Source organism: Brachyhypopomus gauderio, chromosome 7 (genome assembly GCF_052324685.1).
Source record: "Brachyhypopomus gauderio isolate BG-103 chromosome 7, BGAUD_0.2, whole genome shotgun sequence".
NCBI lineage: Eukaryota > Metazoa > Chordata > Actinopteri > Gymnotiformes > Hypopomidae > Brachyhypopomus > Brachyhypopomus gauderio.
The window spans coordinates 31,938,434-31,965,455 of record NC_135217.1 but is presented as its reverse complement, the minus strand read 5'-3'; the positions used below and the strand labels follow the sequence as shown (position 1 = coordinate 31,965,455).

The following is a 27,022-nucleotide window of genomic DNA, read 5'->3' as shown; positions in this document are numbered from 1 at the left end:
TTTAAATGCCTGAACTAGAGATGCAATTAAGGGTTGCAGAGCTTGCTTGCTTGCTTACCCAGCTACAGAGAGAGAGGAGCTGGAACTATGAAGATTGGCTGAGGTCCCCAAGGACTGGATTGAGAACCTCTGATTTACAAACTTTTCATTCCAAGATCCCCACAGAACAAACAGCTTTAAGTATTGAGAAAGAAAGACTGGATTATATGAGCTCACTCTAATTTAAATAGCAACAAATAAATAATTAAATGGCTCCCAATTATATTTAAATGTTCATAAAACTACGTTGGTGGATGTAGAATAAAAATGTTTATATAGTGTGTTGTTGTTGATATAGTAATCTCACACTCCCTTTAATCTGTCAAACAGGTCCTGCAGCACCTAGCAGTAATCCCATTTCCCATCTCCATGACAATGTGCATGTCTCTGAACCAGTCTGAGCACAGTGCAGTGTCTCACACCTCACTGCATGGATTTAACGTCTAACAGTCATGCTTTGATTGACAGCTGGACGGTGGACCCAACAAGACATAAATGACCCCTCAGGGGGTCTCATGAATCACTGAACACTCTGACCCTTCAAGCCCTCCATCAGGAACAAGCAGAGCTCCTTAAATCTCTCAGGTAGAGTTGTGTAGTTCACAGAGGATGTATGCGACCACAACTCTGTGTTCTCAGGCCTGCCTGGTGTCGGATCTGGACATGGTGGATGGGTTATTTATGGCTGAGCTTCCTACCAGGAGAAACTAGGATAAGACAGCAGTTAAATTGTTGCTGTATTTTGTCATGCAGTGCTATACACTTACCACCCACTGTATTTCACTGTAAACACTTTCACTTCCTCTCACCTGTCCCTTGTTTACTACGCCTATTTTAGATGCACATTTAGTGCTCGTCCCATCTGCTCTCTGGCACTGATTGGTCAGCCACATTCTCACACTTCCATCATTGGTCAGTTTCTGATGACAGTCCCACTGGTGGCCGGATTTTAATTGGGTGGTCGGTCGTTCTCATCACAGCGGACACATTGACACGGTAGTGGTTGTTATGCCGGACTAAATGTATGAGGCATAGCAGCATGGCTGGAGCTTTCACACGTCAGTGTCACAGCTCAGAATATCCGTCCACGGCAGTTCTGGGCATGGAAACTGACCACTACCAGCGAGTTTGATGATGGTTATCACAAATAACGCATGATATTCACTTTATTTGTCGGTTCAGGTCATTTCAGATTATTGATAAAGAAAACAGGGTGGGGGGGGGGGGGGGGGCTGTATTTAATTGTGCTGGGATGTATGCAGGAATATTAAGAAGACTGCAGGCAAGCTGGGCAAAACTAGGTAGGACCATCATCATCAGATATAATCAGATATAATCAGGTCTTACAGGCTGAAATGAGCACCGATCTGAGATCCAGAAGGTCTGATAACACTGCAGGTGCAATGACTTACCCTCATTTGTTTTGCCATCAATTTGGATATTATTTAGTAATTGAAAGTATAATGTGATCTGGATTCTGTTAGTAGGACTGTCTTCATTACACTGTGAAGCTGGAATGCAAAATGTTCCTGGCAGAATCTGGACCAGTATGTGACAAGTCAAACTATTTTTTTTATTATGCTGTATTATGAAATGGTTATATTTAGCCAAGACTTGAACTATTTCAAACAGCTGTCCTTCTATGTTCAGAGTATTTATTTTCACAATATTACAATGTAGTATTTAAAACTTCGTATAGCCAACACATTCAAATACAAGTAACACAGTGATGTTTGTTACAATATGTCTAAAAAATGTGCATTTAGGACAACATGCAAAAGTGTTTTCTCAGCCCATGCAATGATCAGGAATGACTCAAAACCCACCTCAAATATCAGAAAGCATTTACCATAACTCACACCAAAACATCAGAATAATTTATAGCACAAACCCCTTTTATTGTCAAACATCCACCAAAACTCACAAAAATACTATATATTATAAAGTGTTGTTCTGTGGTTGTGGGATGAAAAGTTATGATTCCCTGACTCAGAAAACAGAACACAAAGAAAAGCTGAATCGTCGTTTATTATTAACATGCAAAATACAGTCATGCATCTGCATCATCTGCAAAAAGGACTCACGGTGCAGACATTCAGTATCTAATACAGGTATCTGATCATTCTTAATGATCCAAAATGCTTTACAGTATAGGAATATTAAGAAATTTAGCAAAATCTCAATACACCTTTAAATATATATATATATATATATGTATATATAAAATGAAATCAAATAGAACATATACGCATTCTGTTTTGTGCAGTAACTCCCAGTTCAAACATGCTTGTGTCGGCTGTAGCTTCTTCATTCTGGCCCCTCCATAACACAATCCTTTATGGGTGCAGTACCTCCGAGACGTTTGGCCCACTACACAAGCCCCACACACCACACATGCAAATGAACGAAAGGAACAGGAGGTCACACGGTAGGATTCATGGTAACGTGCTGCTGGGGGGGGGGGGCAGGAAGTGCCCGTGGGGGGTGGGGGGGCTCAGTGGCCAAACGTCCTGGACGCCTCGTACTCGCTGGGGCACTTTGGCTTGATGCCCTTGTTGTTGTAGTAGTCCACCACCTGGTTGGGGACTTCGGCGAGGACACTCTTAGCCAGGGCCGCAGGAGAGGCCTGCAGTGAAGAGCATTCAACAGTTACTGCCGTATGTAGTGAGAGAACAGGGCGATCATAACTACAGTGAAGTTCTTATACTACAGATCCATGCTCCTATATAAAACAAAAAATTTATTAAAACAAAAGTACACAGTGGTTAATCAGGGATGAGAGTTATTACACATTTAAGAAGGGAGTTGCACATGTCAGACAAGTACACCAGAAAATTAACAATAAATGCAGAGACTGCACAAACCATTAGAAGTGACTGGAAGTGTAGAACGATGAAGATGTCAATTATAACATTTCACTGTAGAAACACATCATAGCCGGGTATAGCACAATGTACGAGACTCTACATACGGGGTATTATATTGTGCGTTTACAGGATTTAGAGTGATCGATGGATGCATAAATGTCCCAGAGGTTCCTTGTGGTACATAAATGGGAGGTTTGCTCCCCTGATTTCAGAGGTAGTTCTGACAGGTATTTTAAGGACTGTGAGATCCAGGGCATTAGTGCTCTCTCTGTGGTGCAGCAGGAGGGTGTTTGGGTGATGACCCTGCCCTTTCTCACCAGACGCCAGTTTGGCAGTGAATGGCGGGCTAAGTTTGTATGAAACCGCAGACTTGGTCTGAGCTGCTGAGAGAGGTTTCCAGTGAGAAGTGTCTACAACTGGAAGGGAGAGGCACACGCAAGCACACACGTCGCACACGCAAACACACACATCGCACACGCAAGCACACACGTCGCACACGCAAACACACACATCGCACACGCAAGCACACACGTCGCACACGCAAGCACACGCAAGCACACACGTCGCACACACAAGCACACACGTCGCACACGCAAGCACACACGTCGCACACGCAAGCACACACGTAAGCTTGGCCTCGCATCGACTCCAGACACACACAGAATCCAGACACCGTTGGGGAAAGCAGGAAGTCACCACTGGAAACTCCTGAGGTTCACCAAATCTGCGGATCTGGTAACCGTAAACCTCTTGGCAGGTTTCAGCGAGAGGTGAGATCTCGGGGACAGCCCCAGCTCTCGGGGTCTTGTTAATGAAGTGAACAGCGCCATGTCCACATATCACATGAATGTGCAGCTGAGTTTAAAGAAAGACTGCAGTTTGACAGTAGACTATTAGTAATACTGATCTACCATCAGTATGACAGTAGATGTGCTCTGTCAGATTTGACCCCATGACCTTGGAGTTAGCAACACCATGTTCTACCTTCTCTACCAGACAGGATCTGCCAGAGAATTTGTTGTTGTTGAACAGGGAACTGTTCAGAAACATCTGGACTAGCAGTAGTGATTTTCCTGTCAAGTCGGTGTGAAGAAAAACAGCACGTATTTTGCTCAATCGGATTTATATCACATTTTCACATTCAAATCTAAACAAATGTTACATCCTATGAAAGTTTGATTATTTGGATCGATAAGTAAAGTTTAAACAAAAATCCTCCTGTCTCTGATTCAGACAGACAGTTTCTACCCACACACATACACACACACACACACACACACACACACACACACACACACACACACACACACACACACACACACACACACATACACACTACAGCTTGGCTTCTTTGCAAAGCTGGGTGAGAATGCATGCGGGAGGAAGTAATTAATCAGAGTTCTTTTTCAGCACGTCGGACATGAAGGTGTGGAGGCCTCTACATGCAGTGTTTCCAGAACAAGGCCCACCACATGAGAGCCAGGCAGGCTGCTAATGAAATAAATAACCAGCTGAACTAAGAACTTCAAAGAATAATATACCCACAAAGTGAGAGCCAATGGAGAAGGGATGATGGATCTCATTTGCATTTTGCTCCCTGTGATGGTCTTTCATTCATAGCATCTTCAGCACATGTAGGAGAAGGATGATGTCGGTGGCATCAAAGAAAAACACAGTGTTCACACACCCACACAGACAGGCATGCAGAATGTGTACGTGTGCGTAAGCGTGTGTACTCGTGTGTAAGCGTGTGTACTCGTGTGTAAGCATGTGCGTAAGCGTGCGTACTCGTGTGTAAGCATGTGTGTAAGCGTGCGTACACGTGTGTAAGCGTGTATAAGCATGTGCATGGTGTAAGCGTGTGCGTGGTGTAAGCATGTGCGTATGCATGTGTGTGTGCGTGTGTAAGTGTGTGCGTGTGTAAGCATGTGTGTGGTGTAAGTGTGTGCGTGGTATAAGCGTGTGCGTGTGTAAGCATGTGCGTGGTGTAAGCATGTGCGTATGCATGTGTGTGTGCATGTGTAAGTGTGTGCATGTGTAAGCGTGTGCGTGTGTAAGCATGTGCGTTGTGTAAGCGTGTGTGTGGTGTATGCATGTGCGTGTGTAAGTGTGTGCGTGTGTAAGCATGTGTGTGGTGTAAGTGTGTGCGTGGTGTAAGCATGTGCGTATGCGTGTGTGTGTGCGTGTGTAAGTGTGTGCATGTGTAAGTGTGTGTGTAAGCGTGTGCGTGTGTAAGCATGTGCATTGTGTAAGCGTGTGTGTGGTGTAAGCGTGTGCGTGGTGTAAGCATGTGTAAGCGTGTGTGTGTGTGTAAGCGTGTGTGTGTGTAAGCGTATGCGTGGTGTAAGCGTGTGTAAGCGTGTGTGTGTGTAAGCGTGGCATGTGCGTGGTGTAAGCGTGTGTGTGTAAGCGTGTACGTGGTGTAAGCATGTGTAAGCGTGTGCGTGTGTAAGCGTGTGCATGGCGTAAGCATGTGTGTGGTGTAAGCGTGTGTAAGCATGTGCGTGTGTAAGCGTGTGTGTGTGTAAGCGTGGCATGTGCGTGGTGTAAGCGTGTGTGTGTAAGCGTGTACGTGGTGTAAGCATGTGTAAGCGTGTGCGTGTGTAAGCGTGTGCATGGCGTAAGCATGTGCGTGGTGTAAGCGTGTGCATGGTGTAAGCATGTGCATGTGTAAGCGTGTGCGTGTGTAAGCGTGTGCATGGCGTAAGCATGTGCGTGGTGTAAGCGTGTGCATGGTGTAAGCATGTGCGTGGTGTAAGCGTGTGTAAGCATGTGCGTGTGTAAGCGTGTGCGTGGTGTAAGCGTGTGTGTGGTGTAAGCGTGTGTGTGGTGTAAGCATGTGCATGGTGTAAGCGTGTGCGTGGTGTAAGCATGTGCATGGTGTAAGCGTGTGCGTGTGTAAGCGTGTGTGTGGTGTAAGCATGTGCGTGGTGTAAGCGTATGTAAGCGTGTGCGTGTGTGTGGTGTAAGCATGTGCATGGTGTAAGCGTGTGCATGTGTATGTGCTTTAAGGAAGACTCACGTGTTTGAAGTTGCGGAAGGGGACGAACTGCACGATGTCCCGCAGCACGGGTTCTCCTCTCGGCGATCGCAGGATCCCGTCGTCACCGTCCAGCGTTTGCATGTCGGTGAAGTCAGCGTTGCCCACGCCGACGATGATGATGGACATGGGCAGGTGGGAGGCGTGGACGATGGCCTCCCTGGTATCAGCCATGTCTGTGATCACGCCGTCGGTGAGGATGAGGAGGATGAAGTACTGCTGCAGAGACAGAAACAGCAGGGGGATAGACATATGAAAGAAGGATGTGTGTGAAGACAGAGAACGAGAAAGAGAGCTAGATGAAAGAGAGAAAGAGGCTGATGGGAGAGATGTTAATGGGAACAGCAGTCAGAAGCTCCTCACCATGGCCTCCCTGGTGTGCTCCTCCTCGGAGGCAGAGTTGGCTACCTTCTGGATGATGGGTGCGATGTTGGTGGGGCCGTAGAGCTGGATCTTAGGAAGGCAGTTCTGGTAGGCCTCTACCACCCCCTGGATACCTGCACAGGACAACACAGCCACACTATGGAGCCCCAGCACATCCAGGTCTGGCTCAGCCAGCCCTTCAGGCTGGACCAGGAGGAACGGGGCCAAACGGACCCGCTGGTGGGCGGAGAGTGAGGAGGGGACACGGCAGCTGTAAGGCCACGCCCCCACTCAGTGGGTTTGCCCTCTGAGGGACATCTCGCCCCTGCCAGGACTCCCACTGGCGTCAACTAATTAACACAAAACACCCCAGAGTTCATGCACACATGGACACACAGGCGCGTGCACACACACACAGGGCCTGGGAGGTGTGTGTGCGTGTTCTGCTGTGCTTGGAAGGAATTAAAGCGAGGGCGGACACAGGCTAGAGGGCAGTGTGTGGAACTGCCCCAGTGGCCTTTTCCACAAAGTGTAATCACAGTGAGGAGCTGTCCCTGGGCGCTCTGACTTTTAGCATATGCACAGACACAAACATGCATAGACAAGTGAGTGAATGAGTGTGTGTGTGTGTGTGTGTGTGTGTGTGTGTGTGTGTGTGTGTGTGTGTGTGTGTGTGTGTGTGTGTGTGAGAGAGAGAGAGTGAGAGAGAGTGTGAGAGTGTGTGAGTGTGTGTGTGTACAGTACACACTCCCAAAAGTGGATTGCTAAAGCACTTCAGGCATAGAAATGTCTTACAGTTCAAAATAATGCCAACCTCCAGCTCTTCTAACACTGTCAGATTTCTGTGTGTGTGTGTGTGTGTGTGTGTGTGTGTGTGTGCGTGCGTGCGTGCGTGTGTGGATAAGTAGATCTCTATCACTCTCTTTAAATAGACACCACAGACAACAGTGGGACATATTACACCAGGACCTCCACAATGGGTAGTACCCACACTGTAGGTCACAGAGCATATTTACACACACACACACACACACACACACACACACACACACTGCACCTCAAACAAAAACACACAGCAGCACGAATGAGGCGGATTAGAGGCTAATTATAGTTTAATCCTATTGCCTGGCTCTTTAAAGGGAGGCCGTTTCCTCAGTGTTCATATCTGCCACCTCTAAGTTTTAAAGCAGTCTGCCATTCAAACATTGTACAAGCAGGAAAACACTTCAAAGTTGCAGATGGAGAAACTGCTAATTGGATGGTGTAAATAGGCCTGGTCTCCAGAGGTCTCTCCTGAGCACGTTTGAGAGCCCGTCACTAATTAGAAAGCAAATGCTGTTTGCAATTATCTCCGCACGCAGACGAGCAATCGCTTTATATTCGTGGCCTATTCACAGACATGAAGCATACACGCTGTTCTGAATCCACAGGAGCGGGGTGTGGGGGCAGAGCAGGGTGTGGGGGCGGAGCAAGGTGTGGGGGCGGGGCAGGGCGACTCCGTGTCCTGCCCCGGCGGCTGGTGGGCAGCTTAGAGTCAGGGAACCTGGCAGGCAAACTGAGCGCGAGGCCCAGCGGCCGGTGCCGGTCCCGGGCGCCTCGCAGGTGCACGCAGTCCGATAGGAGTCAGAGAGGCGAGCCCAAAATAGCCGTGGGAAATTGAGCGACACTAATACAACGGGGAGGGAAACGAGAGTGCAGATCGATCCCCTCCACTCACGGGCCGCAGTGTGGCTGCTACACTCATCATCATGGGCAGAAGGGTCCAGTACGGAAGTTCAAAGGGCACTCTCGCGCAACGGGGATAATGCGGTGAAACTTTGGAGTTTTGGGTCCAAGGCAGAGCGGTGCCGGGAGGGACTGGGGTGTGGAGTCTCCCTGCTTCCCGCCACAACAGCATTAGCATTTAAATGACCTGGGGAATTCAGTTCAATAGAGAAAACGCTCTCTCTGTTCATTGGCTCAATTGCACCTACTGACAGCAGCCCTGCAATTTATCAGTGCTGTCAAACCACAGTGCTTGAGGCTTCAGTTCAAAAGTGAAAAATTACTTACAGAAACTCGTTAAACTAACGGCTCCGTAAAAATGTTTTTTTGCATTTTGTGTTAGTACGTAAATTCATCACTTGACACATTCTCTTTTTAAGGGAAATGTACAAAGCCATGAATACTATATAACGAGTCTGTAAATGCCAATTTGTGGTACAATGTTTTCAGTGGAGGAGAGAGTGAATGATGTTTCATCCAAGCTCCGTTGACCCCTCCCCTGTCCTCCGTTGACCCCTCCCCTTTTCTTCTCCTCTCTGGGACTAATTAGGCCAGTGCATCCACCCTGCCTCCCGCAGGCCAATCACACAGGTTATGCAGGCCCTTAACATGCTAAACACCTCCACCTCTGCTGCTATCACAACTGTAGGTCTGATCAGTCTGATGGGTCGAAGGACAAAGCGCACGTTGACGTGGAGACTTGGGGCTGTTGGATTCTGTGATGTTTCAACCAAAATAACACCTAGCAAAACATCTCAAAACAAACCATCTATACTCTTTCAACACATGAGACTGGTTACACTTAACATTAAGGTCCCATTTAAAATTTTATAAAAACATTCCTAAAAACTATATAACTTGAATTGTTTACAAACATGAATAAAATGATCTGTGCAAAACTTATAATAGAGTTATGTCTTGTGATATAAATGCTAACTTTTTAAAGGCACTGGGCTGTCAAAAATGTAAATGTAAATAGTTCAGTAGTGTGACAGTGAGGGTCTTACCTCCAAATTACAGTGAAGGCCTTACCTGCACATTCAGGATTATCCTCATTAAAGTTCACAGCAAAGTCGTGAGAAACCTGGGGGCCGGAAAATGTAATATATCATTTAGAAAAAATATTTTTAATTTGGTGGTATTCAAATATTTTAAGTACTCTTTAAGAAATGACTAGTTTTACTCTTTAAGAAATTTAAATAATGATACCTAATTGAAATAAACAATTTGAATAAATAACATACAAATCTTTCAATCAGACTGAGCTAAGGACTTATTTTGTTATAGACATTTCATATAATTTTCACAAAACTGGCACATCATTTACAATATGACATAATTGTAGCATGTGCCTGTGGGTGACTGAGCCTGATCGTTTTACACGAGACTCATCATCTTCCCTCGTCTATAGCCGGCGGCCAAGGTCAGGCCAGAACAAAGTGCCCTCCGCTTATCTCCGCAGAGAGAGATGGCTGAGGTGTCTAATACCACTTCGGGTGGAGGTAGCCATTACTGACACGCCCACTCGATTGGCAGCTTCTTTTGGCATGACTGTTATTAATTCAGGAGGCCAGCTGTGCCTCCCAGTGCCATAAACACTCCAGAAATTACCTTGAATTCAGGAGGTATTCGGGCGCCAAAGCCAAATGCGGGAAACATTTTGTCACTGTGGGGGAAGCGGAAGCAGACGAGAGATTAGAGGCGAGTGCTGAAGGGGAACTTTATCACACAGGTGTGGAATGGATGTGTGCAGGGGAGGTACTTATCAGATTTCCCATTACCCTCTGCTGTCCTGACGGCCTCCAATCACAGATCATTTGTATCCCACACAGATTTACATAATTGTTTCTTAGCACCTGATGAATAAGAAGAGGTTTGGCCTGGTTGCAAACATCACTTTGTTAGCTGGGCGATACCGGAGAGGAGCTCAGAGGTGCCATTAGCAAGTGTGGAAATCACAGCAACTGCAGAAAGATCTAGAAAGGGACCTGTTTTTAGATCTCCAAGACATTCTGCAGGATGAACTTTGTCTAGATTAGGGTCAGTTCCATTTTAGCTCGATTGACTCTGCTGATGAGCTGAAACTAAAGCCCTGAATTGATTTTTTTCAAACACTTGATTTACACTGTGGATCAAATCTATTCAGTGATCTGATGCCTAACTGGTGCACATGACCTTAGACCTACTTGGAAAATTCCTCAGGATGTACAACAAGGTTCTCGGCTCATTTCCAAGAGGTGTAGCACAAAGATCTCGTCCAGATATCACTTTTACAATCACTAACAATTTAGATCTCTCTTTTTTTTTGGGGGGGGGGGGGGGGGGGGCATTCTTCAAAATCATGTCTTACTGTAATGAAGAAGCTGGAACAGGTTTACAAAATGGGTTTCCCAAAAAATGCATATGTGACTCCACATCAGAGTCGTGTAACTCAGAGAGCATTAGGGGAATAGCAGAAATCACTCCCCAAACACTAACGCGCTTTCGTCTCTCTTATCTCCAGATCCGCCTTTAGTGACTCATTGGCCATAATCTCAGGGCAACCTCATGATGCCCTGAAAGACCTTCAGCATGGATGAGAAGATACAGGCAGAAGAAATCAATATACCCGATCAGTAAACACAGCTTTAAGGCAGTGTGTTAGCCTCAGGGCCTGAAAATAATTTATACGCACAGTAAATGTATCCTCAATACCCCTTACTTAAAATAACTTGTGCTAATCTCTGTGTTTAACTGATCAAACATTATGTGTGTGTTAAAATGGGAGAAATGCTAAATTGTTCATCACAAATTCAGTATTTGCGTGGGCCTAAAGAATAGCCTCAAAAATAATACTGTACATACCGTAAAGTAACTGTGAAGACTCTAATAGTTCCACTGAGAAAGTAGAGACCTGAAGTTGTTCAGTAGTTCCTAGTTACTGTCCCCCCAGGGCAAAATACACTCCCATTGTGAACAAAGGGATCAGATGTCTAATGCCACCCTACTGGACAGCAGAGCCATCAGACATTCTCACTGAACTTAAAGAGTCACTTCAAAATTCCTCCATTTTCTATTACAGAAGACTGGAAACGCTGACATCAAAGACTAGGTGCGACGCATTGACAGTTGTATTTTCTGGGTGAAGTTTGTCAGGCCACCAGAGGGTAATCTTTGAGTTGCCCCCACCCCGTTCTTTAACAAGACTCTTTACAAGAGGACATAAACAAGCAAAACCTGGTATCAATACGCAAATCTTCTATTTAATCTCTACCTTTAAAAAAAAAATTAATCTTCATGAATCTAAGCTAACTAGACATTACTGCTGGACCTGCAGTTGAAAACAAGGTCAAAGTCAAAGTCAGATTTATTTATATAGCACTTTTTACTACACATGTTGTCACAAAGCAGCTTTACAATCGTATGGGTCCAGATCCCTAATGAGCAAGCCAAAGGCGACAGTAGCGAGGAAAAACTCCCTATGATAATGGGGATTAGGAATAAACCTCGGGAGGACCAAGACTCAAAAGGGAACCCATCCTCCATTGGGCGGCCCATTAGCACAAGTCTGTATTTGTGGTCAAAAGGTGGTTCTACAGTTATAGTTAAGGTTCCTGTTCCCCGGCCAAGTAGTCAGTGCAGTCCCTTCAGTGCAGAAGGTAATATTAAAGAGAACATAGGATCTGAACCATGCCCAGAACCTGAAGCTGGTTTTAACTGGCTGTTCACCTGTCGTAATCCTGGCAGATCTCACCAACGGCAACCAAGGCTTTGAGGTACTCGTTAGGCTGGTACGGGTGAATGTAGTGGAGAGAGCAGCTGTTTCGTGGATCGCCGTTAGACGCTGTGAAATCAATAGCTACCTGTAAAGACAAGCGGCAGTCAACGTGAAGCTTGACAGCAATTAGTCAACACCACGTGAATCGTTCAGCAGTCACTACCCGCCGTCCATGTGTTTCACACACTCTCCCACTAACTAGCTTCTCACACTGTTGTAAACATTCTCCGCCATTAATACAATCCAACGACTCCTTTTGATGACTGTTCATCAAGCATCTGAGTGGTGGTGAGACCTCGGCTGACATCAATGAGCTCCTCTCCATGGCTGTGCCAAACACAACCAAACTCACACGACCAAACTCATTTTATTACTATAACTCAAAATGTTCATGAAAATGATTCATATATATATATAATAACCTATTGTATATAGTGTTTGCCAATAACTCTGCTTTGGTACCACAATTAAGTGATAATTAACATAAAAGCAAAACAGAAAATTCAACCTAATTAAACAAGTAGAACTCTTTTCTTTTGCCTGAACAGTATTCCTGTTAAAAGAGACACACATTATAAGAAGTGAGCAAATTGCAAGATTGGGACCTGGCATGTAATGGGTTTTTAATATTCCTCAGGTGATTTAATCAGACAAGACAAAACCCACTAACGGCATTATGCAAAAAGACCATTCGTGGTGACATTTCACTGCTCCTAACAGCGTCAAAGTTGCTGCAAGCACAAAATTGCAAATTTGCTGATGCTGATAGCATTTGTTGTAGAGGGCACAGGAAAATTATTAGTCGTTACTGGCCTTTTATGGTGTAATTATATTTGGCCTTGACATTTTGCTCCAAACAAGTAGGTAAATACCGTGTAAGTCTCATGAAACTGAAGCAGAGTTTTGTGCAGTTGTACAGCACTGGGAAAGTCTGGGTTTTCTGGTACTCACTGTAAACTGGATCTGGCAGCCACCCATAATGTAGTCAAGGAAAGAGTGCATCTTTATAATCTGTGAACACAAGCACAGGTGATTGACAGACATGCTTTAGAAGAGCTGAAGAAAAGCTGGACACATGGTCAAACTGAACATCAGGTATCTGTTTCTGGCCAGCTGTGTCTCTGCTACGTTTAGCACCAACCAGAAGCTAACATCTGCCTCTGAAAATGCAGCTCTCTAAAAACTACTTCAGCAAGAGTTGGGAATCTCCTGCTTTGTGTTACGCACACGCTCAGCAGTGATTTAGACGTTGGGTTTTCCCTCTATGCCTCAGGGACACCAAAACGTCTGTTGCACACTTATTCCTGACACACCTGAAGCCAGGTCTAGTTCTTACAGGATCTTATAACCTAAGCTCAGGGGTGCTAGGAGCAGACGGAGTCGATATGGAGGTGTTTGGGGGGAGCCTCGGGGCAACACTGACGACCTCTGACGGAGAGCGCACCACCGTTTCTCCTTCCAGAGAAAGGAGAGATGAGAGCTGAATGCCCCGAGGAGAGAGTTTGTGGCAGACCACATTACCTTACACTGATTCAAGATGACAATCCCAGAGTTCCTGTAATTCTTCTTCTTGACTTTATACTTGGGGTTGATGCATTCCCACTGGACCTGGGACAGAGATAACAACAAACAGCACTGAAGATCGAGCTTGGCACTGGTATAAGGCACAGCAACACGGCTTTGTTGGAATAGTCAGGACGCACAACGTCCCTTATGGGGGCCGTGGAGAGGGGTGAGGGTGGGGTGTGGGTGTGGGTGTGGTTGTAGATGGTGTTGGGGCAAAAAGCCTGAGATGAGCACAATGCAGGGGCTGACAGTACGCAGTACAGAGAAGACTGCATGGTTTGTTTTAAATTAATTAGCCAAGTCCTGGCGGTGATGTCTGCCAAATTGAGATACCACTGCCAAACCTTCTGTTACTTCACAATTAAAGACAGACTAGACCATCAGTGACTAAGGAGTTTATTAACAGCTTCAAAGGTAATGAGTCATTTTCCACCCCAAAACTTTCCCAGAAGTTTCAATTAAAGTGACAATGCTTTCATGGTGGTGAAAAGCAATGGTAAATAAATGAAGATTATAAATTAAGATCGGACGTGTGAATAGACTGCACACTTACTGCCCATTAGCCTACACAGACGTGCACAAGGAAGCTGTTGTACTCTATGCAGTATATTGTAATAATATGGTTCTAAAAAATTCTGCTTGTAATTGTACATATATTATTTCCCAAAGCAAATGGGCATCAGTTCATTCTTATTTGAGAGTTTCATTTACAAAAACAGGCAACAATGACAACACACTCTATTCTTAACAACAACGTAAATTACCTACATAATCCTAAAATATTAATTTACTTTTTGTCTGAAAGTGTAAAGTATCAGCAGGACTGAAGCACATGGCAGGCTTGCGCTCCAGCATACAAGTTAAAACACTTTTCTTTCCCTTTTCAGAAACACACGATGCTCACAGGCCTGAGCTCCAGGGTCCAAAATGCATAAGAGAGCCAATTATATCTGTGTAAACAGCAGAGCATTTAAGCTATGAATTCTTCTGTAATGCAATTACACTTGATATTTCTACCCTGGAGTCCATACTGCATGGTAACGAATGCACAGCTCACCCTGAGTAAGAGACAGTGTGTGTGTGTGTGTGTGTGTGTGTGTGTGTGTGTGTGTGTGTGTGTGTGTGTGCGTGTGTGTGTGTACATGTGTGTACATGTGTGTGAAACACTTTGAAATGTCCCTGTTGTCTCACAAGTGAAGTCATGTCTAATTAGCGCATAGCGGCCATCACTAAGTCATAATGTCCTACACAATTTACCTTTATCTTCTTCTCATTCGTTAGTCACAGCATTAGTCAGCAGCTTTATTATGTTGTAAAGTAATGTCACTCTCACCACTGCTTTTTAAAATTATCTAGAAATGATCTGTGTAGATAACAGCAAACAAACTACAGTGGCTGTGGTAGAGGCCCGAGTCTGAACCACTGAGAGAATGCTGCTGCTAAAAAATAAGGAGTCTGTCCATGTAGCTTGATTGGTGTAAATCTTTGAAGAATTATCACAAAAAGGTTATTTCTTCTGACAATTTTATCTAACTCACAAAACATCTGGAACATAATAAATCGTGTCATCTTTCTATCATCATTCTGTCTTTTTCATGGATTCGGTCACTGTGACAGGTTCTTCGGTTCTTTCATGACCCTGAAGGCCCAGTGGTTGACAGACATTGCTCTTATCAGAGATCTGTCCAGATGGGTCTTCGGATCACAGAGAAACTCCAGCACTAGCGCAGTAAGCAAGTACTGCCACATTTGATATGCTGCAACTAAAACCACACAAGCCATCAAAACCTCATTTAATGATAAGGGTTTCATCAGGGGGTTACTGTGCTCGCGTGTGAGCTCTATTAGATCAGTGCATTACACAAAGTGTATTGCCCTTAACCTAGAGCTTGTTATGCTTATGAAATAAATTATATGATTTATGAATTTAGCTTTTTGAACTGTTATATTTTTCCAGAACAACAACAATAATAATAAAAATGAATATCATTTTACTTTGAACAACTGATTTCTGTGCAGCTCTAACAAGCCCTGGTATAAACATGGGCTTCTCCACAAAGACTATTTTAACTTAAATTGATAGAGCAAAGGACCTAAAAAAGACCTGTAGCTTTTTATCAAAATACAAAGCTATGTTCAATAGCCAGAGAGCTTCTGAGATTTCGGGTAATTGAAGTGGTGAGAAAACAAAAGGAATGTTCTGTCTGATGAAGACTGATTTACTGTGACCCACATCAAGCTCTCTTTCCATAACCTTTTTATCTTTTACATCTGCCAATTCCTGCCCAGTCAAAAGCACTTATTGCCACTTTTTATAGCCTAAGCAAGTGCACTAGATTAGCTTAAAAGCTCATTTCCCTGACCTGTACAACAGCAGACCGGGTAGATCAGCTAGTGTACTAGAAATATCAAGGCCATGGGTTCAATTTCCTAGACAGCATATGTTCTGTCATACTGGTACTACTGCATAAAAGCCACTCTGGATAAGAGCAAGTTGAATGAATGCATTTTTTCTGGAAGGGAAAAATCCTCTGGGTGTCAGTGCTGCAAATGGAAGCTGTAGAGAAGGGTAGTGAGTCTTTTACCTGCTTCCCGTCCGTCGCCCCACGCATCTCTTTGAAGGTAGCTTCAAACTCGCCGATGTAGTCATGCTTTCCGTTTGAGTCCCAGTCCCACACGGTGCACTAAAGGTGTGATGGGTAGAGTGATGGGTGGAGATACAGGGCAAACACACCAGCACATCTAATACTGAAAGGAGGGACGTAATGGTAAACAAACAAACATGACCGCGTTCACTCGGTTATGGGCTTCAGCTGTCTTAATGAAAGCTGACTTGCAGATTTAGCGAAATCCCAAGCGCCATCAAGATTGTTGTGTTTACTTGAAGCTAAACTAGCTAAACTAGCTAAACTTCAGTCTGAACTACCACACAGCCAATTAGTTGTAATCCAAAATGACCCCGACAGCTAAATAAACTCTCAACAACTGCCCCGTTTCTTGGACTGTTAGTGTGAACAAGTTAGTTCAAGAACATTAATGTAATGTTAGCGCAAAACATCAATGTAATGCAAGTTCAAGAGCATTAGGATAATGTTAGTCTGAGAACATTTGTTTCACATTAGTCTGAGAATTATAATTTGACATAAGTGTGAGAACATTATTATTGTGAAATAATTTTTATAGCGTTAGTGGAATGTTATTTTAATATTATTGCTAAACGGCATAACCAGCTAAATAACCCCTCAGCTGCACATCCTTTTATTTTCCTCAACTTATTTTTTATTCTTTCATCCCTCCATCCTCACATTGGAACCCAGTGATTTATACTCCTTCATCTGTTCAGAAAGAAGAACTACATTTGCTGAATAGGCCAAGTCACCAAACTGCACTTCAAACTGATGGAATTCATCTCTCCTCCCCTTCAGTCCTTTCATTCATCCATGCATCCATCCATCCATAGGAAACCACAGATTGAATAAATCCCTTAATTTCCAATCTATAGTCAACAAACTTGGTAAAAACATCCAACAGCTGACCCCAAGCCTCAAGCTGCATTTCAAACTTACAGCACATATCTGTCTCTGTTACCTTCCATTCATCCCTCAATCATCTCACAGAAACTCCCTTCATTTTCAAGCTAAAGCCATCAAGCTTCGTAAAAAGAGCAAAACACTCTTGGACTAACATTAAAATACTGTTCTCAGATTAATATTACACTAACCTTTTCACAAAACTATTAAAATAATGTAGTCGGGCTAAAATTTAAAGAATGTTCTCGGACTTAACACTGTACTAACATTTTTGCATAATGTAAAAATAATGCTCTCAAACTAACATTACACTAATAGACTAATGTTAAAATAGGCTTTCACACTAACATTAAAATAATGTTCTTGGATTAACATTTAAATGTTTTTGCAGTAATGTTTAAATGACCTTCTCTAGACTAACATTTTCTCCACATAGTTTCCCCAACATAGTTAGCCCTCAACTCAAATAACCCCCTACAGCAAAATACCCCATTAGCTAAACAGCTTTCAACCACAACTCCCCCAACAGCTAAACAACCCTCAACCACCCCCCAGAAATTGCATTTACTGTATATGACATATAGTGTTTATATATAGATATAATGTATACTTTCAGGATCTATTACAGGATTTCATTTTACATTTAAACCGCATTTTATATAATTTACCTGTATTTATCAGGTTATCAATGGTATCATTGGTTAAACAGTTTTTATTCATTCATAGCTGATTTGTCAATCCAGCATAAAGTTTTTTCACAAACTTTACTTATATAGTCTTTAACTGATATTCAGCACTAAACACTACAGTTGTCTTCACAGAGACCCAAGATAACAAGAATCACAGTGTAATCTGAACAGTAGCTAAATTTCATTACTGAACTCCCATTGATATTTGTAAGAAGAAAATAATGAAAGTGAGTGATAGATAGAAAGTGAACAACTAAAAGACAGAGAGAGAGAGAAAGAGACAGAGAGTGAGTCATCATCACTGTGGCCTGTCTGGACCTAACAGAATACATTTAAATGAATAACAGAGCTAAATTGCACATCACACAACCAATGCATCAAGACGTTACAGAAATATATGAAGCTTGACCCTTGTTCAGAGCTGTGACAGCTTATTTAACATTAATAGCCTTTTGGCCAAGTCACAATCTGCGTTCTTCCTATGCAAATAATATGGATATTTTCCTACATTTACTGTGGCCTTTAAGATATTGAATAACAATTTCTGGTGTACAGGAAATGCCACAAGGATTGTGTACTAGAAATATTTAATGGGATACTTCCCCAAAACAAAGTTGAAGGAGCTAACAGTGCAGAGATCATAGCATGTCTGCCATCATAACAGGTCTGCTAGAACCGTCTGTACGTGGGATTCCTGTCTAGAACGCGAGCGATGTTAAAGCTGATTAGTGACTAACAGAAGTCAACAGGTGTGAACACATTAACCTTTTCTTCTGCTAGATCTTTCAGTGAAACTGTCACTCTTTTCAAACAGGAGACAGGCGGACTAGGACAGGCTACCAAAGGCCCATCCACATCAGTGCACTCTGAGAAACCCGCCGTGATGAAGAGTGAGGTTGCACACTTGTAAGAGCCTCTGTCCTGCAGCAATGCCTTACGGCAGAGCAGACATCTGCTCTTCAGTCAGAAACCAGGAGAGAAAGACACAGACATCTACACTCACCGGCCACTTTATTAGGTACACCTGTCCACCTGCTTATTAACGCAAATGTCGAACCAGACAATCACATGGCAGCAACTCAAATTCATTTAGGCATGTAGACATGGCCAAGACAATCTGCTGCAGTTTAAACCGAGCATCAGAATGGGGAAGAAATGTGATTTAAGTGACTTTCAACGTGGCATGGTTGTTGGTGCCAGACAGGCTGGTGTGAGTATTTCAGAAACTGCTGGTCTACTGGGATTTTCACGCACAACCATCTCTACACTGTAAAAAACAGAACTTAAAATTGCTCACCTTACTATGATTTTTAGTTTAGCTGAGCCAAAAATAATTAATTGCACCATAAACTATAACAAAGTAATTAGATCGGCTTACTTTATTGAGTTTCTTGTTAAAAGTTGATCTGACCTTACAACCTTCATTGTCAAAACATACAAATTGTAGTTGAACCCTAGTTAAGGCCAGGCCAACTCCTCTGCGCATGCTCAATTTGACTCCTTAGTTGAGAACGGGGTGGGGTTTGCGATTTCTGCCAGAATTTGACTCCGGACAACTTGAAATGGATTTCACCTGCAGCAAGCAGCGACCTACGCTACTCTGAACTGAATATTAACGTCCAAATGTGTTTTGTCATTTGTCTTATATGACCCAACTTCAGTTAGCTATTCTTAGTATTGAATTTAGAGATTTATGTACATGTGAAATACATACCAGTCAGGTTTTGTATTTAATAATACGAGACATTTCCCGTATCTGACGTAATCGTGTAATTTGCATAATCGGTTATTTGCATATAGCTGCAATCGAGGCTGTAGGAGAGACGAAAACATCTTCGGATGCGATTTCTGCCAGAATTTGACTCCGGACAACTTGAAATGGATTTCACCTGCAGCAAGCAGCGACCTACGCTACTCTGAACTGAATATTAACATCCAAATGTGTTTTGTCATTTGTCTTATATGACCCAACTTCAGTTAGCTATTCTTAGTATTGAATTTAGAGATTTATGTACATGTGAAATACATACCAGTCAAGTTTTGTATTTAATAATACGAGACATTTCCCGTATCTGACGTAATCGCATATTGCGTAATTTGCATAATCGGTTATTTGCATATAGCTGCAATCGAGGCTGTAGAAGAGACGAAAACATCTTTGGAGTGGCAAAAAGTGAAGAAGAAACACCCCAAATATGTTTTGAACTACAAATGTGACTAAACCCTCGAGTTTTCAATTGTTATTTTTTTTTAAAGCATTCATGTGCCGCGCCAAACAGAATTCTGTCACTAGCCTCGCGAGAACTGCCACCTGCAGTAGTCTGGGTAGCAATTCTCGCGAGGCTAGTGACAGAATTCTGTTTGGAGCGGCACATGAATGCTTTAAAAAAAATAACAATTGAAAACTGAAAATACGGGAAAATACTGGAAAATAAAAATACGGGATGACTCCGGGACAGAACGGTAAAATACGGGACTTTCCCGGCCAAAACGGGACACTTGACAGGTATGGAAATATACATTATCTGAACAAGATATTGTAGCGTCGGGGGTGACGTCATTACCCATGAGCCCTTGCGGCTCCGGCCCTGTTATGCGTATTTATGTGGTGTTTATGTCTGTATAGTGTTATATATTATTGATTATTAATTGTGTGTTATTAGTTAAGTCACCCCGGTCCATTTTTTTAAGTACATGTGCATTATCCGAGTTTCCCCTCCATGTATGTGTAACGTAGTCATCTTCATGACCTCCCCCTGTGTTTCATGTGCAAGGACAAGTTAGTTAAGGCCTCGAGTTTGATCTAATTGTGCCTGTGAGTGCCAATTTTCTTGCGAGGTGAGAATAAAACTTCTGTTCTTGATGAGAATGGACTTGTCTGTGGCCTTTTGCTCCCACACCATTCCACAATATAATAAGTTGACACAACTTAAAAAAACTTGGAACTCCTGGTATGTAACTTACATTTTGAGGTTTATATACATGGGCAAGATAAATTATCTGAACAAGACATAGTAAGTTATCATAACTTGAATCATTTGGAATTATTTGTAGGCAATACTTAAAATCTGAAGTTTATATACCTGTGAAAAATAAATAATTGGAACAAGAAATAATAAGTTGGCTCAACTGAGTGAATTTCTTAAAAACTTAAGAGTTTGAGTTGGGATCAAAACTCAAAAATCGAGTGCAGTAAGTTGCCTTGAAATTTTGAGTTTTCTCAACTTTTTCTTTTTTACAGTGTAGGGTTTACAGAGAACCGTCCAAAAAAGAGAAAATATCCAGTGAGCGGCAGTTCTGGGCGCAAAAGCCTTGTTGATGCCAGAGGTCAGAGGAGAATGGCCAGACTGGTTTGAGCTGATAGAACAGCAACAGTAACTCAAATAACCAGTCGTTACAACCGAGGCATGCAGAAGAGCATCTCTGAACGCACAACAGGTCGAGCCTTCAGGCAGATGGGCTACAGCAGCAGAAGATCACACCGGGTGCCACTCCTGTCAGCTAAGAACAGGAAACTGAGGCTACAATTCACACAGACTCACCAAAATTGGATGAAAGAAGATTGGAAAATGTTGCCTGGTCTGATGAGTCTGATTTTTGCTGCGAGATTCGGATGGTAGGGTCAGAATTTGGCGTCAACAACATGAAAGCATGGACATCCTGCCTTGTTTCAACGGTTCAGGCTGGTGGTGGTGGTGCAATGATGTGGGGGATATTTTCCTGGCACAGTTTGGGCCCATTAGTACCAATTGATGACAAGAGAAGAGGAGAGGAGGGGGGAGGATTTATCTTGAACCCAGCAAGAGAGTGCACAGGGAGCCGTGAACAAAACACAGTCAATTAATCATATAATTAGCAAATGCATTAAGCAAGATTACACTGTATTTAGGTGGCCATCAGTGCTGATTATCCAATTCACCATCCTCATCAACACTCACAAAATTACAATGAGGTTTTTTTTTTAGACCAAGAAGATCCATCCACACATTCACCTGCACTATCAAATATTCCAGCACTGTTTATCAGCAGAGAACTTCAGGTAGCTTTTTACTTCACACTGTGCAGTGCACAATTTGGAATATACTGTAGCCTCTAAATGTCTAAAGTAAGTAACAGTCATAATTACATTGGCATCAGTCCTCTAGCTAAAATACCAGACAGCTGGCTGCAGAGTCTCTAATCAGCACAACCAAAACCTGCTACTGAACAAAGAAACACGGTGTATGTAAATGAGCTACAGACGCCTGTACCCTACTATGGTGGAAATGGCCTGAATCCAGATGATCAATGACAAAGAAAAACAGTTTAAAGCACATTAAAACATATTGCATTTAGTGTCGTCCAAACAACGCAGGACAACAGACGTCATGTAAAGTGTTATAAGGGGAATGGAAATTGCCTTGTTACAAACTGCAAAGCATTCGTGACAGTTTCAATATTAACACCACCAGTTTCAATACTAACACACGCGCGGGACATTTTTATTGCCATTCATTCAAAAGATTTATTCGCATTCTGACATTTTATGTTGATTTTGAGAGATTAGCTCGGAGCTCCTCACCTGTAGGCCTACAGTGTGACAGTTTGACCCATATTTTGTCATTCAAAGTGCCCAGAATGTTAAACAGGAATCTGGACCGCACACGGGCCAGCCTGAGATAAGTTCTCTTCTGCTCTCTTCTGTTCCCGGACTGCCACACAAACACTGATTCTGTGTTTCTTTATTCCGTTTTATGCTCCTTGTCAACTGAACATAATTGCAGCCAACTTATAAAACCCAAACATGACGCCTCTTTTCTCAATAGTAGTAGCACTAGAGTTAATGTCACATGTCCACTTATATTGGGAAAAGTTTGATAATGACAAATATTGTAAATGTTTTCGTGATAATGATTTATGTAATGACTTACGAACACAGGACACATATGCTTCATAGGAGCCAATGCCGAATAGCTACTAAATAAATACTGCGGTTTGCAGTCAGAGACACGGAAATAACCACACGTTTCGGTTCTGGCGTGCAGCGGGCTTTCGGTACTCCGTATCAAACGAGTTCCCGTCCAACACACCTGCTCAGCAGCGCTACGCCTGTGCTAATTCACAACTTATTTGAAACCGCTGTGGACTGCGGCTGTGTGGCGAGGCGCGTGTCGCGAGGTGCTGGAACCGTCGCGCGCGGTCTGCACGTGCCGGTACCGCCGCACGCGACCCACCATCGCGTCTCGTGCAGTCGCGAGTGGGCCGAGCGTGAGGCGCGCGCAGCGGGGAACGGGGAGAGGTGCACACACACACCCACGAGACCGCATTTAGCGCGCACGTGGGAGAGAGTAAAAAAACGTGTATGTCTAAGATCCATTTTTAGTGCTTCCCTTCGCAGATGGTACAATGTTAGGCTTTGATTTTTTTGGATTTCGAGGTGAATTGTAATTATAAATCAAAGAACACCGTTGGGCTACGTACGCTGTGCTGCTAACGCCCGCAGCTAGTGTTATTTAACGGAGACCTGGATCACTGCGCCCCCCTTCAAGAACTTTTAGGACTTCATCATTTGGCTCCTGGGAGCTTGTCGCCGTGGTAACCGTGTCTTACGGAGATGCTCGAATGAGGAGGAGGCTGCGAGGCGGAGAGCACCGAGGTGTAATAAGACCCGCTGTGGCAGCATTCCGTGACCAACACATCCTACCACTGGACTCTCATACCTGCCTACGATTACTGGTCCCCACTTACACAGGTCTTTGTACACAGAGTTCATTAGAAATTAATGGTGTAGCAGAATAAACTTGCTTAAATATTCTATTAAATAAACTGTTTACTCTCCAAACAGAAAGCAAAAGATATACGCCTTGGAAGTGTGATTAAGAGTATGGGAGTGTGTATGAAAATATCTGGTCTCTCTGAACACTCACACACACATTCAGTGTGAACACCCACCTCTGCCTCAGCAAGTCAAAAATACCTGCAGCAGACCTGATCTACAGAGAACACAAGGAGTCTGGATACAGGAAGGGTGTCTGCTCACGCTACTGATCACCTGAACCCAGTCAAAGCCTGGATGACATCAGTGTAGCTTTCACACATTAATCACTGTGCAGGAACAGGCATCAATATTAGAGCACCGCCAGCAGGAAACACCTGTCTATCTGAGTAAGGTTCTTTAGAATGCTATCTCTCTCTCTCTCTCTCTCTCTCTCTCTCTCTCTCTCTCTCTCTCTCTCTCTCTCTCTATCTCTCTCTCTCTCTCAAGCTGCAGTGATGCTGAGCTGACAGGAAGAGAATAACAAATTCTATTTAACCTCTCTTTTTATCACTCTCTCTCTCTCTGCATTCTAGTTATCTATTCATCTATCACATTCTATTTATCTATCTGTGAATATCCTTCTGTCTTGTCTGTTTGTCTAGCTGACATGCATACATAATCAGAATATCCCATGTTATGCAGAATTCATGCATTTCTGAACAGCGGGTATTCCATGCTGTCTGATCATGAGATTCCCACAGAGCACAGTGACAGCCAAAAGTAGTGTGCTGAGTGAGCATACACACACACACACACACACACACATGCACACACACACACACACACACACACATGCACACACAAATACACCCACCCACACAAATACACACACAAACACACATGCACACAAACACATACACACACTAAGCACATGCACACAGCGACAGCAGGAGTCTTATCATCCTGTTAGCAGAACACCCAGTTAACTCCCTACACAACTATGGCAGTACCATCAGCTCTATAGGATACATAACTGGTTTAAAGAAGACTAGAGCTATATAGAGTTAAACTATTACAATGAAGAAACAGAAACATAGAAAGGGAGGGAGAGACACTAAACCAGAGGACAACTAAGTTTTCACAACTACCATAACGGTACAGAAATTTAGATCAAACACATACACACACTAAACACATGCACACAGCGACAGCAGGAGCCTTATCATCCTGTTAGCAGAACACCCAGTTAACTCCCTACACAACTATGGCAGTACCATCAGCTCTATAGGATACATAACTGGTTTAAAGAAGACTAGAGCTATATAGAGTTAAACTATTACAATGAAGAAACAGAAACATAGAAAAGGGAGGGAGAGACACTAAACCAGAGGACAACTAAGTTTTCACAACTACCATAACGGTACAGAAATTTAGATCATGGTAAATAGTTCAGTACAGTACACAGGAGGCCAATATTCCAAAATAATATATATTTGCTCATTGGACAATGTAGATAGATTCTGCTGACTGTGTGTTTGAAGCTATACTTTACTGATTGGGTCTTATTTTAAAAGATTTCATTTACATTTCAAAAGCACTAACAGTTCCTCATGAGTTATAGTTCAAAGTTGTAACAACACATAACTATTCCTGCTGGTATTGCTTACATTAATTCAGGTCCCGTTTTGAGTAGAATGACTTTACAGCAGTCTTTATCCTCCTGCCATTAGGTGTGATACCTCTAAGTTTGCTTGGTGTCCATTTAGAAAAGATACTAGCAAATACCTTTCATGGTATGTTTACTGTAAAGAAGGTGGTCTTCAAATTTAAACATAATCCCAGGGAATTTTATATTGTGTTTTGTAATTAGGTTAATCTTTCTCCTCAAGGCACAAAAGCTATATATCCAAAGTGTGACCTATACATAGTTTTCCAAACTCCACTAAATGATCTTGTGATCTAAAATAGAGGATGCTTACACACCTTTAACCACCACAAATTACAGTGACATTAACTACCAAACAACAAAGGTAATCAGAGCTAGGTTATAATATGACTGAAATCCACACAAAATGTCCATGTTTTTTTATATAATCCACAGAGCATTAAAAATCTCTTTTCCATCAATAGTGAACTAGGCTTATCTGGTGCTGGAAATGTGTAATTATTAGCTAAATCCTCATTGGTTGGTTTGTAGGTATTTTATTCTCCCTGCTCGCTCCATTATATGCAGCTCTGCGTGAGCAGCATAGCAGCGAGACAACAGGGTGTCATTCAGGCACTCTCGCTGGAGTATTAGCGATGTGTCCCTATTCTAGAAACATTTTTAGCATTTCACAATTTGTCCCCTGGATCTTTAAATGTAATTTTCTTTTTCAAGAAACAAGTTTTGAAGGTCACCGAGGTCTGAATGTTATTTGGAATCAACTCAGAATCAACCACAGACTGTTTCTGCTGGCATTTATCAAATAAGTCTGATAGTTCTGAGAACTGATAATGTTAATACCTAAGGAATTAATCTGATGTATTAACAGATAATCTCAATTAATTATATAAAATTGATATCCACAGCAGTGCCACTTGCCTGTAAATCAACTACTTTGCAATGACAATCAGGCAAAGTAGTCAAACTCTCTCACTGTGTCCCCTCTGTGTCTCTTTCACTGTGTCCCCTCTGTGTCTCTCTCACTGTGTCCCCTCTGTGTCTCTCTCACTCTTTCCTTCTTGTTCCTACCAGTATTAAGTGAACTGTGTATGATCCATCACCTTCAGCAGCCTCTCATGATCTCCACTGCAGAGACAGTTCAGTGATGTTTTGAAGGTCTTCCAAACTGGATTGAGGTTGTTCATGACAGTCTGTGGGTAGCACCAGTGACACTGATAATGTACACAATGTTTTGTTTAGTATCACATAGCATGCCAGTTGTAGACCATCTTCCAGTCGTAGGCTAAGCATATTCCTGGGCTGAAAAGAAGGTACAGTTTACAACCGGTTCAAGATTCAACCTAAATCTGTCACTGGAAGTATAATTCAGTCCAGATTGTGTGTCTGTATTTGTGTGTGTGCAAAGCTTCTCACCTCTGTTCTGTACACAAGCTGCTGTGTAGCATCATCGTTCACTCTGTAGATCTCTAAAAATGGATCTGACTTGCTGAAAAAGTCCTGTGGGGTACACAAACACAGTGGAAATCAGCCATCCAACCATCACCATCACTAACATGGCAGCAGTTGCTTTAGAAGTTAGAAAGCACCTTGCTCTAACCCAGGGATGGGCAACTGGCGGCCTGCGGGCCGCACTGAGTGAGGACGAGGGCCGTGTGCGGCAAATAGATCAATAATAATTTAATAATTAAAAGAAAAAAAGCTGATAGAGCAGGACGTTTTTGTTCTTGTCACGTAGGGCTACGCCCCCCTTTCCCGTGTCGGTGTTGTTCCTTGCCCGGTTATCCCGCCCTGCGTGTCTGTTGTCCTGGTTTCCCTCTGTCTGCCACGCCCGTGTTGTCATTGTGTTCAGTTGTGTCTAGTTTAGTCCTGTGTACTTGTATCTCTGTGTTTCGCCCGTTGTCGGTTATTTGTGGTTTGTTCGGTTTTGTAGATTATCTGTCATCGCTGTTCTGGTATTTTCTGTCTCCGTTGTGTTTCTGTTACGACTCCTGCCTGTCCTGTTGA

General features: G+C 43.1%; 1 protein-coding gene across 3 annotated transcripts in view; it reads right to left on the bottom strand.

The window, feature by feature from the left end:
- Window positions 1–1,795: 1,795 nt before the first annotated feature.
- The window catches only part of cpne4a (copine IVa), a 62,969-nt gene continuing 37,742 nt past the window's right edge, over window positions 1,796–27,022 (bottom strand). The window contains exons 6-16 of one of the 3 annotated variants that reach the window (XM_077013301.1): window positions 26,432–26,515; window positions 26,119–26,229; window positions 15,982–16,080; window positions 13,352–13,438; window positions 12,782–12,841; window positions 11,782–11,915; window positions 9,685–9,739; window positions 9,106–9,157; window positions 6,310–6,443; window positions 5,929–6,165; window positions 1,796–2,665 (exon numbers count right to left, since the gene is read on the bottom strand). In XM_077013301.1, coding sequence (XP_076869416.1) covers window positions 2,534–2,665; window positions 5,929–6,165; window positions 6,310–6,443; window positions 9,106–9,157; window positions 9,685–9,739; window positions 11,782–11,915; window positions 12,782–12,841; window positions 13,352–13,438; window positions 15,982–16,080; window positions 26,119–26,229; window positions 26,432–26,515 — 1,185 coding nt within the window. In that variant the 3' untranslated portion in view covers window positions 1,796–2,533. The remainder of the gene's footprint in view (window positions 2,666–5,928; window positions 6,166–6,309; window positions 6,444–9,105; window positions 9,158–9,684; window positions 9,740–11,781; window positions 11,916–12,781; window positions 12,842–13,351; window positions 13,439–15,981; window positions 16,081–26,118; window positions 26,230–26,431; window positions 26,516–27,022) is intronic. The other 2 variants (XM_077013302.1, XM_077013303.1) reach the window with 2 other exon arrangements.